Raw genomic sequence first — 17,987 nt, forward strand, 5'->3', positions numbered from 1 at the left:
CTGCTTCCATAGCTGAAGAGTGCCAAGCTTCCACTGGCATTTATATCAACACAAAAAAAATATGCTGCAGGAGCTTCATGAATGGGTTTTCAGTTGCATGCAAGCCTTACGTCACCAAGTACAATGTCAAATGTTGTGAAGTGGTGTAAAGCAGCTGACACTGGACTCTGGAGCAGTGGAAACCTGTTCTGTGGAAGTGACGCAGCACGTTACCTGCCTGACTGCATTGTGCCAACTATCAAGTTTGGTGGAGGAGAGAGATGGTATAGGGTTGTTCTTCAGGGGTTGGGCCTTGCCACTTATTTCCAGCGAAGGGAAATCTTAAAGCTTCAGCATAATAAGATATTTTGGACAGTTAAGGGAAGACACTTTTCTGTTACAGAATGACTGCGCCCCAGTTCACAAAGCAAGCTCCATAAAGAAATGGGTGGATGAGTTTGGTGTGGAAGCCCTGACCTCAACTCCATCCAACACCTTTGGGATGAACTGGAACAGAGATAGCACGCAAAGCTTTCTCATCCAACATCAGTGCATGACCTCAGAAGTGCTCTACTGGATGAACGAGCAAAAAATCCCACAGAAACACTTTAAAAGCTTGTGCAAAGTCTTCCCAGAAGAGTGGAAACTGTTACAAGTGCAAAGAGGGATCAACTGCATATGTGTTTAGAATCTAATGGAATTTATTTAGACATTGTACTGTGTTTAAATATGTATTATAATAAAGAATCTATGTATTTAGAATCTTTCTGCCTATTTTCAAAACATTCTAAACATTCAAACGGCATTAAATATTTGAAGATCATTTAACTCTAGATAAAATTGGGTGAGGATATACTTAAAGTTACACTTTTATTTATACATGGAAGGATGGACAGACAGCTAGACAGACATATACATTTCTTATGATGCAATAAATTAAGCAGTTCAGTAAGCTATTCCTCTTTCTGTCATTCCATTTCAGATTCCAATTACCCTCCTGTGTGTCACGGCCAACTCAATTCAAATTCACACTCATGAATTAAAAGGGAGACGATTCTTTAATCCTGAATTTTGTACCCTGTAGGGAAGGTATTTGAACACTATCAGTAAAGTCTAAGGTCTTTTTTATTCTCCGGTATAAAAACACACTCTCAAACACTACCTGAAATACTACAGAAAGCTCATTTACATGTTTGCTGAAGTTCTTCTCAGCAGAACTCCAGGTGTGCAAGGCCCAAAAGCACAATAACAGCTCTATTTCTTTAGTGTCCTAAACCTTTTTAAACTCACATCTCTTCAGAAAAGATACTCGCGTCCTTTCATGAGCTCTGAAAATTGTACAGTCTCATTGTGGATTCAAGCAAGCATCGTCGAGCCCTCGCAATCAAGGAACACTCCATATGGGAAATGAAGTGGGTGGCTGTAATATATAGGCTTTGGTGAAGGTACATGAGGCTGAGTTCCCAGCAGAGGCTTGTAAGAACTCACCAATGCTGCTGAAGTGCTCTACATGCGTGCTAAGTGGGCTATCGTGAATTATGCAGCGTATTCAGTGATCGAGCTTATGATCAGCGCATGCAGCACGGCTACTTTAATCTCACACCTGCTTAATTCAGCAGTGCTATGGATGTCTTCATGCACAGGACTGAAGAAACTGATGGAGAGTTTGGGTGTAATGAGAGGAATAATCCACCATGGTCTTCCACCTAGGTTATGTAAAATGCATGATGTTGCCCTGCACTCTGCATAGACGTGTAGTATAGTACAGCAGATTAAATATTAAACATAACTCATAAGGACGGAAAATGCAAGCTTTTGTCTGCATCTATGCTTATGGTCATTCCGAGGAAAAGAACTGGTCAGTCATAACTGAGCACAGTAGTAGTAGCATAGGTGTATTGAAAAAAATGAATATTTACTAATTTAATTTAAAATTACAAACAAATCAATGCATGCTCATTTTGAAGAGTTGTGTATATTATCTGCAGACTTTTGCCCAATTTGACATCTGAGTTACTGTAACAGCACACCTGCGTATCTCTACAACTCAACACTGAGAACATCAGTGTATGCCCTGCAGATATCAATAATCAGACTGTATTTCATCAACTAATAACACTCCAGCGGTGGAGGATTTGAAGCAGAACCCAACACTGTTATTACAGACAACTGGAATTTACTCTCACCTTGAGCTCAAACAAGCACAGAAGATAAAACACACACACACAGCTCGTGATTCACGGAAGAAAAAAAAATCATACAAGTTGAATAAATGTGACAGAATTTAAATTTTTGTGAAAATGTAACTCTTTTATTTGTGAACTGACTTATTGCTTCTCTTAGTTAGATCTGCTACCTCCTCCGAATTCATCATGATGAATCATATTGGATCATCTGGAAATAATGTGTTTCTAACAATCATGCCAGGCCACATTGAGCTGATTTCTTTTGTATCTACAGAGAGATAGAGAGAAAGACAGTAAAAGTAAAATCAGTTTATGTCTCTTTCATCTTTTTGTGATCTGACGCTGCGGATGACAGGCTCCTCCAGAAGTGTCATCTGCAGGCTGAGGTGTGTGTGTGTGTGTGACATAGATATCTGAGGAATGCAGTGAAGAGATTTTTCTATTTTCACAGAGATCCGCCCTGGAATTCTCTCAGCTGGAGGAACTCTTTTCATGAACTTCTTAGAGAAACAAAACATTCATTCAAACATCACTGGAAAACAAAGCCTACGATTACTAAATATGACAATGCAGAAATATATGAAAGGAAAAATATTTAAATCAATTATCTTTCTAGTAAATCTGGATTATTAACATTTTTGCCATAATTTAATTACAAATTAACAAAATAAATGTGTTAGTTTGATTAATGATTACATTCATTATTTATTGTTTTAATTATATAAATATGAGTGCTGCTCAAAGACTTCAAGCTATATTTTGGAACACATGTTAATATAGTGAAATATTAATTAAATTAATAAAGGTTTACTCTTTTCTACTGTAACATATAAAAAAATTATAAAAATAAAATACATTTTATTCCAGTGATGCAAAGCATGGCCCATAGAGGGTCATAACTCCAGTCTTCATGAACCTTCTAATAACATTATAATATGCTGATTTAATTTCTTCTCTTGTTATTAGCAATGTTGAAAACAGCTCAATCATCTAACCATGTTAACTCTAACTCATATAACTGATAGACGAGCAAACTGTCTAACTAAAGTAGGACTGCACCGAGTCTGACCAGCCAGAACCCTTGAAAAACCAACTACCATAAAGATTATGAATATACACAAATACAACCCCAACAGTGTGTCCATATTTCAAAATTCTGTCGTATGTTTGCTTATGTTAATATATTTGTGGTTATTAAAGGGATAGTTCACCCAAAAATGAAAATGTTATGTTTATCTTTTTACCCGCAGGGCGTCCAAGATGTAGGTGATGTTGTTTCTTCAGGAAAACACAACAAAGATTTTTAACTCGAACCATTGCAGTCTGCTCTGCACATTTTGTATGTTTCTCTTATGGCTTCAGAAGTTTGTTCGTAAGTGCCCTGCAAAATGAACATCACAGGATATTCCGCCATGATTCCAGTTCTAAGTGAATGTACAGTATGTTCCATTCAAAGTGCGATGAAGTGTGCGAGACGTCAGTTTCAATTGTAATTATTTATACAGAGTTATATGATGTCACACTTGTCCGTGTGTGAAGATGTTGCATATCTCAAATCCATGAATGAATGTTCCCGAAGTGAGGCAAACTTCACCAGATTTCCCCTCTCAGGGAGTAGGGAGCACTGAACACTGTGTAGGGACCATGTCAGTGGGAACAGAGTTCATGCATGGAGCTCACTTGCAATATATGCAGAGCTGGGGGGCGAGATACTGCAATTGAGAACCGCTGATGGAAGTGAATGGGAATCACGGCTTTGAGAGTAAAAAAAAAAACATACACAAACAAAACCAAATTAAACCCTGCAGCTCATGTCGATACATTGATGTGATGTGACACGAAACGATAGGTCTGTGCAAGAAACTGAAAAGTATTTATTTCATTTTTTTCTACAATCTCAATTAGGAGTGTCAATGCTCCATTTGATAGATAGGTGGCGGTAATGCACTAATAAGTCTGCGCTCTGCCATAAAGCAAGATGAAGAAGTAGACGCATCATGCGCAACTGTTGTGAATGCGTTTAGGACAGTTTGGACATTGCAGTGAAAATCAGATATAAATACTATTCAGTTTAATGCACAGACAGATTGTTTCGTGTCTTTAAACATCAGTATATGGTCACGAGCCACAGGGTTAGACTTGGTTTTGTTTGTGTATGTTTTTTTGACTCTCAAAGCCGTGATTCCCATTCACTTAAATTATATGACTGACAGGCTGCAATGCATTAAGTTAAAAATCTTCATTTGTGCTCTACTGAAGAAAGTCACCTTCATCTTGGATGCCCTGGGGGTAAGCAGATAAACATCACAGTCCAATTTTGGGGTGGATTATCCCTTTATTTCACCACTCTAGATTTAAATCTGGTTTAAATCATTAAAAAAAACCTACATTCAAACAAAATGGCAAAAATAAACAAATAAATAAATACATGAACAAAAAAAAAGATTCAGTCCAATGTGGTATTTCAAGCAAATAAATGATATGCTGTACGAATAATGATAATTATATACATATAAATATACAGTATATAAAATAATTATATACTGTACGTGTGTGTGTTATGATTTTGCTTGATATTCAGCCATGTAACTAGGAGGACATTCAACAAGAAAAAAAAAGATTACACACAAAAACCATCATATTGTTAAAAAGACTGAATCCTATTAATCTGTTATAGTGTTTGTATAATCATCTGTCAGTAGATTACTAGTGTAACAATCACTCAGCACTCTCATGCACACTAAACTTACAACATTACAAACACACACACACACATCGTGTAGCCTGTGTTATTGACTGCTTGGCATTAGTAGTCTCATTAACATAATTGGCACAATTGCTGTTGTTAATTAAGTCAGTGAAACTACCAGTTGACAGATCCCCCCCCCCCCCCCCCACACACACACACTGCAATGCAATGTGCTCAACTTGACCTACTGTTTCTAGTGTGATGGATAATGCTTGAAAACAAATGTCAGGAATTTTCCCATATCATATTCATTATTTGATTTGAAATTTGATTCAACTTTAAGTTTTTATTTCTGACAAGTAAAATAGCCACTAACCAATTTAACCCTGTAAAGCCTGACATATTGAAGAATACTAAGAAAATCAATTTCTTTGAAATGGAGCATTAAATCTAAACAGAACATTAAAAAATCTATTAGTGTTTTTTGTTGCATATCATATTTGATACATCAGGTTTTAACGGCTCATATAGTATGATATAATGAAAAATTTAACTAATACTCCATGAGAGAAAAAAAAACACCCCAGTTTTATTAAGAGGCTCAAACTGAGCAAAAATATGCAAATTGCAGCAGTTGCTAAAATGTATATGATAAAAGTAAAATGAAATTCTGATGCTATAATGTAAATCAATGAGATCTTGATGACAGTATAGTAGACGAACAAGAGAGATTGCATATAAATATCAGTTGCCACTCTATATCTTCCAATTATATCTCAGTAAGATAATATTTAAATGTTTTAAAAGTTTTATGATCAAAGCTCTGTAGTTTCAAGAAATATACTGTAACACAATGAACAATGATGACTGAGAGATGAACAAATATACAGTACATCTGAACATTATTTTTCTAAAAATGAGGTTTGGATAATCAAGTAAATCTACAATACTTCAGTCCAGTAAATTATCATCTTTACTAACAATATAAAAGTTACGCCTACTTTACAAAAATCAGAAAAATTTCACAGGAGAAAGACACAAGCTGTAGAGGGATGTTTTTAAAATGACACCAAAATGCCTTTTATTTGCTAAAAAATTATGAACTATCAATCAGACAACAGAAAGCATGTAGTAGATTGTGAACAACATGTTTTTTCAGCTAAATTTGATTGAAAGTATATATTTGAGGGATAAATATTATATGTAGTGATGTCGTGTAACAACAACAAACAGTTTAAAATGTATATAGCTAAAAATAGTTGACATCTTTCAGCGTAAACTGGTATTCTATTAAGAACACAGCCCTCAGATCTCCTTTTTTTTGCCATAAACCTCCTTATGTTCTGATCCCGACACTGATCTCTGATCAACTTCCTGTTCCTGCTCAGGTTGGAGAGGTGTGTGTGAGATCTGAGCGTGTTTCTGAAGAGCAAATGGCTGTGTGAATATTTCAGCAGATAAAGTGGTTCTGTCTGTTTCTTTTGTGTTGACATCAAAGCTCTGCCGCTGACTTAAATAAAGACGCAAGAGCGGAAAAATTCCTCTGCGCAGTTGGGCGGATGGAAAATGATCTCTCTCTCTCTCTCTCTCTCTCTCACACACACACACACACACACACACACAGAATGAGGGAGGGTTGTGGGCCGTTGAACAGACAGAACTGGGCCATCGGAGCATGTCACCGAGTCCCAAAGCTATATATACCTTTCACACACACACACACACACACACACACACACACAGGTTTTAGGCAAGTGTCACTATTAGTTTTTCTTCCAGACATGAGAGATTCCTTAAATCACAAATTAATTTTCTAAATGATCAAACTGCTGGACATTTTCATGTGATGACATCAAATCACAGATACGTTTTCACATCTCTATCATTTCTTAATCGATTCCATGTGATAAAAGGTCTTATTTGTATCTACGGTATAATTATTTTCCCTAAGAAGTTCTATAAGAAATATCTGAAACAAAGATGATACTTAAATAAAGCATAATGAGGTCTCCGCTGAGTTACGAAAGAGCAACTTTTGAGTGATTAGAGAGAAGAGGAGAGACCTATGATGAGAGGAGAACAGAGGAGAGATGAGATGAGGCCGTATTGAGCTGTTGTTGTGCTGTGTCTCGCTCTCTGAGGGGAGAGACGGTCATTAATCACAACACAGATGCACCGAGAACCTCCAGAGATCACAAACTCCACAGAGACACACACACACACACACTGCATTACTCCAGCTCTGTGTGTAACCTTCATCTGTTAAAACAATGAAATGAACATATATGTGTAGTTTCAGCATTAACCATTTAAAATAAAGCTTTTCTCAGCAGTTATCAAAATTGATCAGACACTTTTTATGAATCAGTCAGTATCTTGTGTAATTAATTCATTTGATTCGATTAATTAATCTGCAACATTATTATATGTTACATAATTTAACAGTTACGTGAAATGTCCTCATATAGCCTGATCTTATGGCACGGTTGTGTTTATGAATGGTTAGAGGAATGAAAAAAACAAAACAAAGGGAGAGTGAAAAAACATGAGAGCAGGAGAGTGAAAGTGTGTTGAGATAAATGACAGCTGCAGACAGCAGGGCCAGATTTGCGGTTACGGGTCATCATGGGGATCAGGTGTGTTTAGCGTGTGTGATTCGTCCCTTGAGTCCTGCATAATGAACACACACTTCCTCACGAACACCACATGTTAAAGTACTACACACACACACACACACTGAAACACTTCTTCCTGACCTCTGCACTCACTTGAAAGCTTAAACACACCTCACACACTCAGCTTCACCTTGCCAACTTTACCTTTAATATAAAGCCTCTTTAATGCTTCTTTACAGCACTTTAGGTTTAGCAGAGAATACTGTTCTTGTCAAGAAATATTATTGCTTCTATCAGTATCAGTGGCGTAGCCACGGGTGTGCCAGGGTGTGCCTGTGCCATAAAAATAAAAAATAAAAATAGATGCAGAATTATTTTTTATAGTCTCAATAAAAAATGTTTACTAAACTTGGGCTATTGTTGTTTAGAATATATATATATATATATATATATATATATATAGTTCGCGACTCGGCTGATTCAGATCGGCACCTCGGAGCATATTCGTGACTCGGTTGATTCAGATCGGCACCTCGGAGCATGTTCGCGACTCGGTTGATTCAGATCGGCACTTCGGAGCCTGTTCGCGACTCGGTTGATTCAGATCCGCACTTCGGAGCCTGTTCGCGACTCGGTTGATTCAGATCGGCACTTCGGAGCCTGTTCGCGACTCTGTTGATTCAGATCGGCACTTCGGAGCCTGTTCGCGACTCTGTTGATTCAGATCGGCACTTCGGAGCCTGTTCGCGACTCGGTTGATTCAGATCGGCACTTCGGAGGCTGTTCGCGACTCGGTTGATTCAGATCGGCACTTCGGAGACTGTTCGCGACTCTGTTGATTCAGATCGGCACTTCGGAGCCTGTTCGCGACTCGGTTGATTCAGATCGGCACTTCGGAGCCTGTTCGCGACTCGGTTGATTCAGATCGGGACTTCGGAGCATGTTCGCGACTCGGTTGATTCAGATCGGCACTTCGGAGCCTGTTCGCGACTCGGTTGATTCAGATCGGCACTTTGGAGCCTGTTCTGGGACTCGGTTGATTCAGATCGGCACTTCGGAGCCTGTTCGCAACTCAGTTGATTGATTCAGATCGGGACTTCGGAGCCTGTTCTCGACTCGGTTGATTCAGATCGGGACTTCGGAGCCCGTTCGCGACTCGGCATGTTTGAGATTTTTTCTAAATTCAGATCTGGACATCTAAGCAGTAAGTGTTTGTCAAACAGTTAATTGGTGATAAATGAATATTTGGACTTGAGGCTTTTTTTTACCTGTCGATTCAGCATGTACATGGACCCACCGGGTGGACACACTCCAGACTTAATCATCAGTAGGGCTCTAAACTTTTCATCCATTGTTACAGTGGCGTAATTTTTGATTGCACATTGCTAGCTAGCAATATGTTGCAGAGCTCCTTTCTTAATTTTTTTTTAGCAAAAAACCTTGGCTTGATGAACAGCCAGACACAAGGCCTTATAGCGTTACACCTGATGAGGATGTTTCTCCCTCCCCGGGCCCAACATCAACAGACAGTGTTGCCAGATTGGAAAATGTACAAGTATCGTACCAGAAGTTCAAAGTTATCGTATTTGGAAGAAAATGATTACATTTAACAATTAACTACATTTTGACATGACCTGCAAATTAACACTAGGAGTATGGTTGGACGGAAACAGTGTGACAAAAATACTATCCCATAATTTTGCACAGTAATCTGACAATAAATGTGGCACACCCAGATTTTCATATGCACACTCTTTTCTGGCTACACTACTGATCAGTATTGATTCTAAGTGCAAACAGTTGAATAAATGTTCCTGTTCCATGTGTGTTATTTGAAGTGTAAAGCTGTCTTAATTATTAGCGTATTGTTTAGATCAGGGTTCGGCAACATTTTCGGCATGACATACTCATTTTAATTTTTCTATTAAACCACTGTGCCAATGCACCAATGATTTCTGTACATTTTTAAATGATACGATAAAAAACAATAACCCTTTTTGATTTTCAAGTAAATAGATTCTAAGGATTTTTTCTTAAATGTTTTTTTTTTTACTTTTCAAAAGTTTCTTCAATAACAGATATACAGTGCACACCACTGTAACCATTCAGTTTAATCACCGTTCTATATTAATGCACTGCTTTAATTTATGTGATAAACACACACACAAACAAACACACAGAGACCTGAGATCGCACTTTCCATATAAAATGTGAGTTATTTGAGCTGTAAAGTTTTTTTTTTTTTTTTTTTTTACTTAAAAGCAGTTAAAATCAAATGAAAAAATATATAAAAAAATGTACTTGCATTAAAGATATAACAGATTCAAAAGTTTGGGGTCAGTAAGATAAATCTACTAGCTTTAAACAATCTATAATTTAAAGATTTTTTTTTATATTTATTGTATATCTTTTTGTTAACAATTTTAGTAGCATAACTGTTTTTAACATGGATAAAAATCAGCAATGTTTCTTGAGCAGCAAATCAGCATATAAGAATGAGTTCTGAAGGATCATGTGACTCTGAAGACTGGAGCAATTCAACTTTGCATCACAGAAATACATTACATTTCAAAATACATTCAAATAGAAAACAGCTATTTAAACTTCTATGTAAAATTACAGTTTAAAATTACATTCTCTCAAAGCAAGTGCAATTATTCAGTGGTTTTACATTCACACATTTTAGCTTTTATATAAGTGACTTACAGTACAGTGCAATCAAGCTACACATTTTTTTTTTTTTTTACCAGTATGTGTGTTCCCTGGGAATTGAACCCATGATTTTTTGTGTTACTAACACAGTGCTCTACCACTAAGCCACAGGAACATTCTTTTAACTTTTAAATGCAAGCACATTTATGCATACATTTATATACAACAGGTTCAAATCATATTCAAATGCTATTGGTCAATGGACACATACTTACAGATATTAATTTATGACTTTGACCTGGTGTGTGCGTATGCATAGCTGTCAAAATGTGCGTGTCAGCATGTGTACTGAATTAACTCGCCTCGGACACAATAACTCACTCCATCTCCAGACGCATTTCTGAAATTTACACACACGCTGACACATTACCAACATACAGAACATCAGCACATTTAATTAATGGCACCCCATAAAAGTCTGTTACCGTAAACCATCTCCATCTTCATTAGCAAAAAACACAGTAAAGTGCTTTTGCTCTGAGCTTATGAAGAAGATATTAATTCCTGTAACTGTGAGGCTGCAGGAGCATCAAACACACTGCTGGAAGCTATCGACAGCTTTCTGTTGAACGTGTGTGAGAGGTAGTGCTAAGGAAAAGCTAAAACAGGCAATGTTTCTAACTTAACTACATTTGTCAGTAGCGTGACAGCAGCTTAGCAGTTTTCAAATAGTGCAGCTTTTCTACTAACAAGCTATTTTTCCCAACAAGCACCGGTGTAAAGCACACGGTTCAATTATATTCTCCCACCGCACACCCAAAATAAGTCCAAACCACTGTCAACACTAAGCAATTACAAACCCAAAACACTATTATTTTAACCTAAACACAGTACATTCTGGAAAGGAGAGACCGGGGCTAGTTGTCACATCTGCACGAATGTGTGTTTTCTCAAGCAGTGCTTTTGAGTGTTGCTTTAAAACACCAAGAGCAGACAATCTTACTGGTCTTATTCATATAAATTATACTATTTTACATAGTAATTTCATACAACTTATGACTTTCAATTCAATGGACACATACTTACAGATATTAACTGTTAGTACTGAAATATATACATCTCAGAGAGAACGGATTATTCACTAATCTTCTAATTTTGTATTAATGATTCTATTTTTAAATTATTGTCTTTATTATTTTTGTTCTGAAATTAATTTAAGCCTGTGCAGGTTTCCATTGTAAAAAATATATAGGTTTCCATATAGTGTGACAAAATGCCTCGCTATGGCATGTCATAAATAAAGCATATGTTCAATGAACTGTATCTTTTTGTCCTATAGGCAATAACAGTGGAAATGTTCAATAGTTTTTTTGCAGCCCAGACTTTAATAAGAAAACTGAAATTGACTTTCAAATATACACTTAGCATGAGAAATATTCACCGGAGTAAAAAAAAAGAAAAGAAAATGTGACAACTAGCTCCGGTCTCTTCTACAAAGAAAATGCATAGAGCATTTTAGATTTAAAAAAAAGACGTGAAACATGACATAAAAAAAATAAATAAAATAAAATTAGCATATTAGAATGATTTCTGAAGGATCATGTGACACTGAAGAATGGAGTAATGATGCTTTGATAACAGGAATAAATTAGATTTTCAAATATCTTCACATAGAAAACAGTTAATATTTTACAATGTTACAGATTTTCCTGTATTTTTGACCAAACAAATGCAGCCTTGGTGAGTACAATCTTTGAACTGACTAAGTGACTAAGTATCTGTAATTTGTCTGTTAATTACAGGAAGAAAAAACTGGCAGTGTTCCTGAGAATGCGCCATATAGTTATGAAAAGTGCACCGTTGACTGTATAAATGACTTAAACTACTTTAAATTATGAGTATCTGGGAGCTTAGAAAACCACAGTTACAGAGCAGCTTCGACACATTAATATGAAATACAGTTTGAGTCTCAGTGTGTGTGTGTTTATGTGCGTCTCTGGAGTGCTTCAAGTGCATCTGCATGTGTGTTTCCCACCGCGTCCTGATGGTTTCTGCAGATTTTACGGATGTTATGAATAGCATTTACCATTCATTGTACAAACAGAGCTCCCTCAGTACATAAACTCCTGCCACTGTATTACGCTTTACACGTGTATGTGTGTGTCAGAGGGCAAGAATATAATTGTATAAAGTGACTGTATAAAGTAGAGGTCTTTGGTCTCTAACTATGGCCCGCCGGTGTATCCAGGTTAACTTGAATGTATATTATATCCCATCGCCATGGAAACAGTGTGATTTTAATGAGGGCTCTGTGATTGGCCGGGTCTCGTCTTTCTGCACTGTTATTTTCGACCGTTCTGGCTCCGTAATGGCTGCGGCTCACGCTGTGGGTGTTCAGAAAATAAGCCCAGTAAACACAGAGGTCATTCGCTTGAATAGTTCAGAAAAAGCAAATGATATTTACATGAAAATGTATATCCTGACCGGGTCACAGTGTTCCCAGCACCCTCCGGGAACATGAGGGGACGGTACAAAGGTTGTTCAGTCTAGACGGAGTCAGAGAGCGGAACAGAGAGAAATTGCAGCACTTGGTGGAATTCACATGGCTCTTCTTCACATCTCAACTTACTCGGCCCCGAATGTGTGTGTGTCCTCTGGGAGCCACAGCTGTCGTTTACGGCTCTTCTGGGAACCCTTGACCTCCAGGTCAAAATCAGGAGCATAAACTACTCTGAAGGGTCTGTACACACGTACTGTGTGATGACAGACAAACTCAGACAAACTGTGCATAAGATCATACATACATACATACACAGAACTACAGCATACAGCAGCAGTCTAACGCTTAGACATACTGTCCACATTGTAGAATAATAGAAAAATCATTTAACTCTGAAATAAAACAGATGACAATGATGACACACAAACACACACACACACACGCACACACACACACACACACACACACACACACACACACACACACTCACACACAAACACACAATCCAATTTCTTTTGATTAAAGAAGGAACATGTACAGTATACTGGACACTTGATGACTGATTTTCCTGTACTATCTTGTTCATCTCATCCTTTTCTGTTTAGTTTTTAATTATCAAAATTCTGATATATATATATATATATATATATATATATATATATATATATGTATGTGTTTGACCCCCTTTCACCTTCAGAACTGCCTTATTTCTACGTGGCATTGATTCAACAAGGTGCTGAAAGCATTCTTTAGAAATGTTGGCCCATATTGATAGGATCGCATCTTGCAGTTGATGGAGATTTGTGGGATGCACATCCAGGGCACGAAGCTCACTTTCCACCACATCCCAAAGATGCCCTATTGGGTTGAGATCTGGTGACTGTGGGGCTATTTTAGTTCAGTGAACTCATCGTCATGTTCAAGAAACCAATCTGAAATGATTCGAGCTTTGTGACATGGTGCATTATCCTGCTGGAAGTAGCCAGCAGAGGATGGGTATATGGTGGTCATAAAGGCATGGACATGGTCAGAAACAATGCTCAGGTAGGTCGTGGCATTTAAACGATGCCCAATTGGCACTAAGGGGCCTAAAGTCTGCCAAGAAAACATCCCCACACCATTACACCACCACCAGCAGCCAGCACAGTGGTAACACGGCATGATGGATCCATCTTCTCATTCTGTTTACGCCAAATTCTGACTCTACCATCTGAATGTCTCAACAGAAATCATCAGAGACTCATCAGACCAGGCAACATTTTTCCAGTCTTCAACTGTCCAATTTTGGAGAGCTTGTGCAAATTGTAGCCTCTTTTTCCTATTTGTAATGGAGATGAGTGGTGGGGTCTTCTGCTGTTGTAGCCCATCCGCCTCAAGGTTGTGTGTGTTGTGGCTTCACAAATGCTTTGCTGCATACCTCGGTTGTAACGAGTGGTTATTTCAGTCAAAGTTGCTCTTCTATCAGCTTGAATCAGTCGGCCCATTCTCCTCTGACCTCTAGCATCAACAAGGCATTTTCTCCCACAGGACTGACACACACTGGATGTGTTTCCCTGTTCACACCATTCTTTGTAAACCCTAGAAATGGTTGTGTGTGAAAACTGCAGTATCTGAGCAGATTGTGAAATACTCGGACCCCCCCCCGACATGCAAAACATGTGTCCAAACTGTTAGATAGTAAATCAGTCCGTCAAGTAAGTGTGTTATTCTATCCTCCAATTATACTTTCACACTTCTTCTCTATTTTTATACAGTTCATGAGACCTTAGAGTTCAGTGGAACCAATACTCCAGAAAGATACGAACAAAGTCTGCCTGTGTTTGTCTGTCTACACACATACAGTGGAACAAATATGTATTCGGACACTGCTGCATTATAAAAAAAGGAAGTGGAGGGGTCTGCATTCAAAAGATGTGCAAGCTTTTCTCAGAACAAACTTCACGTTCCTGAGCCACTTTTTTCAACAATATTTAACCAGCTGCTCTCAAGGTCATTTTTCATGGATGTATGAAGTCAGATCTGCTCAAGTTCACACAGTGTCCCTGGCAGAGTAACCTCATATTAACAGATGAACAATGCCTGACAACAACAAAGTGTCCAAGACTTTTCCTCTTCATTTTGAATAATACATTTATAGTTTCATATTTTGAAAGTAGAGGGATTGCTTCGAACAAGTAACTTAGATACTATTCAAAACATGTTGCTTTAATATCTGTATAAAATCTTGCTCCTCACACATGTATAAGATTTTTCACACATGTACAGTAACTTTCACACAAAATCTGTTGCTCCATCAATGTTCAATAAACATACACACACACACACATATATATATATATATATATATATATTTATTCATTTATATATTTTTTTGCAATCATACACTATGGGAGGAAAAAAAAAATTTTTTTTCTTAAAGTATGCCTTCAGCCCTGTTGTACTAATATGAATAAGAGCTGTCACTTTAACATGTTAATTAGTGCAATTAATTATATTAAAAAAAAAATAGTTTCACAGCTGGCAACACAGGAGAGAGCAACACAATGATCAGTTGGGCATTGAAGTGTGTGTGTGTGTGTGTGTGTGTGTGTGTGTGTGTGTGTGTGTGTGTGAGTTTGTACCTCAGCAGGTGGTATGCCCTCAGGTGGGCGGCACTGCAGAAGCACTTCCTGTTCGAGTGACACCTCCTTCCCCAAGGGTTCCTGCTCAAACGTCTTCCTCAAGACTGTGGAGAATGGAGAAAGAGAGGCGACTCATTTACTTACACTTCATTAGTCACATAGAAACAGTGCAGGATATTTCTTACATTTCACATGGTCATTTTATCAGTTTATTTCCGGGTTTAAATGGAAAAATACCAGATGTTCTCTCAGACTTATATAATAAGTAGCGCAGGATTCATTCTCGCACTGCAGTTAATCTCATTGTGATGTTTTCAGTGTGTGATTGGGTTCTTCACACAGGTGAAGAGTACAGCTCACAGAACATGAGAATAATGCTCATATCTGCCATATTCTCAGGTCAAAGCAAACATTTGTGCTACTCGTTCGCTTTATTATCTCATAATGTTCACATGCGGTTGTAAATATCTGTTTTTCCCTGTTGGTTTCTGCGTGTGTGTGTGTCTGTGAGTGGGTGTTGAACACAGAAGGCCAAACTCATCTCATCTTTAACACATCCTTCTCTCACACCTCGTGTGTGAACCTGTGAATTGTAAATGCCGAGATTTGTGTGAATAGTTGTGGAGGGGGTGAATATGTGAATACCAAACCTCTTTCTCTCTGTTGCTTTGTGAGATTTATGATATAGTTAAAATGCCCCTATTATGGATTTTCGAAAATTACCATTCATGCAGTGTGTAACACAGCTCTAAGTGAATGAAAACATCCATCCCAAGTTTTCAATCTGAAAGTGCACCATGTATAAAGTTATTGTCACTCAAAAGAAAGAGTTGACTCTGAATCATTGAAACGAGTAGTTTTTAAAACGAATCCCAAGCCGTTTCATGTTGACGTCAACATGAAACATGAGCATATTGGCCACCCACCTCTTGGTCTTTTCGCTTGGTCTGAATGAAAATGCAAATTCATTTTTTGCCACTAGGTGTCAAAAATATCTGTTTCTCCGGTAACGCTGTACACAAAACAGCACTGCGCTCACAAATGCTGCTTTACTAGGCATTACAGACATGATGTAATTAAAAAAATGTAAGTCGCTTTGGATAAAAGCGTCTGCTAAATGCATAAATTTAATTTAATTTAATTTAAATGAGTCCATTCAGACCAATCACCGCAGATTAGCATCACTCAAAGCAGGGGTTTGCAAAAATGAATCACTGAGCAAGTAAGGTAAACATAAATGCATAATATTAGACAATGAAAGTGTTGTTGTTTTTTTAACATTGCATGCATGTCAACCTGTTGTTGGGGACTCCCAAAACCAAAATATGAAGCTTTCATAACCCATAATAGGGGCACTTTAAGACTTTCATATCTGTTCACTTCTTTGCTGAATGTCGTACGAGGAAGCCGTCCAGGCGGATGACGTAAGACATAGACGTTGTGTGATTAGTGACGAATGCAGAGACAAAACGCTGTTCATGAATTAGAAGCACAGAATGAGGACTTGTAAAGAAAAATGTCAGAGGATTTCAAAATGAGCCAGGAGGAACTTTGTTTCCTTTGCTCCTGCATTTGGTCATCCTATGTCATCTGCCTGCACGATGTCCGCATACAACAGACAGCGGAAGTGAGAAAAAAGTGTTTATTACGTTCCAAATCTGGATATTTATCATACAAAGATGCATTGATTCGTTAAAGGAGGCCTTTATTCAGTCCCCGGAGCCGTTTGAGGGACATTTTATTACAGATGCGCGCACTTTATTTCACGTCTTCTGAACGGTTGACAACCAACACCTGCTTACCCCCACTGAAAGACTTGGAGGGGCCAGGACAATTTTTTATATAACTCCAGTTGTATTCGTCTGAAAGAAGAAAGTCACATACACCACATAAACTGTAGTTGGTAATGTAATTTATAGGTTACTTGTTTTAGGTAATATATTCTGGATACTTTTTAGATTATTAGTATTATTTCTTTTTTATCTAACTTGCTTTACACTTACCACAAAACATGCTATATCGATATAAAAGCAAAGAAAAAGAAAATATTTTAACGTTTTTGATCATAAAGTGCATTAAATATTACATTAAAACAAGGTTTCCTAAACTGGGCTTAATGCAGTGGGTTTGTGAGTTGATAAAAAGCTAATAATTCATTAAATCATGGAAGTGTAAAATAAATTATTTAAACACTTGAACACTAAAAATAGAAATATTTTATTTGTTTAACTGCATTTCAATGAGACCATAACCAGACATCAGGGAACTGTGAACAAGTGAATGGGTTGTTAGATTATTAAAATATTAACTGACTAAAATGTTTAGGATTCCCTGCATTACATGGATATTTCTTCTCCAGACTTCCAAAATTAACAAATCCTGAAGGTTACTGGATATGATGACTACAGTGTTTTGCGGTTATACATCACCACTGTTTAGTAACTTGCATAATTACTTGTTTCATACAATTTTTAATTGCTTGAGAGGAGCTTTTTTCACCCAAATTCAGAAGCACGATTTGCAAATTTATTTGCATTTATTTACACTGACATTTACCTGACCATCCTATAGTGTGATTCTAGTCAAAGCTAAATGGTATGACACAAAGTAGGAATTTTAGAAAGAGAAAAAAATTATTAAGGAGAATCAATAATTGATGAATGTTTTATTGCTATTGTGTGAATAATATGTAATCATGTAACCCATAAAACTAACTGTAATCTGATTATGAGCATTATAAAATGT

At 37.3% G+C, this 17,987-nt stretch overlaps 1 protein-coding gene across 3 annotated transcripts in view; it reads right to left on the reverse strand.

The window, feature by feature from the left end:
* The window catches only part of LOC128014840 (netrin receptor UNC5C-like), a 122,600-nt gene that overhangs the window by 50,258 nt on the left and 54,355 nt on the right, over positions 1-17,987 (reverse strand). For all 3 annotated transcript variants that reach the window (XM_052598512.1, XM_052598510.1, XM_052598511.1), the window contains exon 4: positions 15,243-15,346. In XM_052598512.1, the coding sequence (XP_052454472.1) occupies positions 15,243-15,346 (104 nt within the window). The remainder of the gene's footprint in view (positions 1-15,242; positions 15,347-17,987) is intronic.

This window comes from Carassius gibelio, chromosome A5 (genome assembly GCF_023724105.1).
Source record: "Carassius gibelio isolate Cgi1373 ecotype wild population from Czech Republic chromosome A5, carGib1.2-hapl.c, whole genome shotgun sequence".
Classification (NCBI taxonomy): domain Eukaryota; kingdom Metazoa; phylum Chordata; class Actinopteri; order Cypriniformes; family Cyprinidae; genus Carassius; species Carassius gibelio.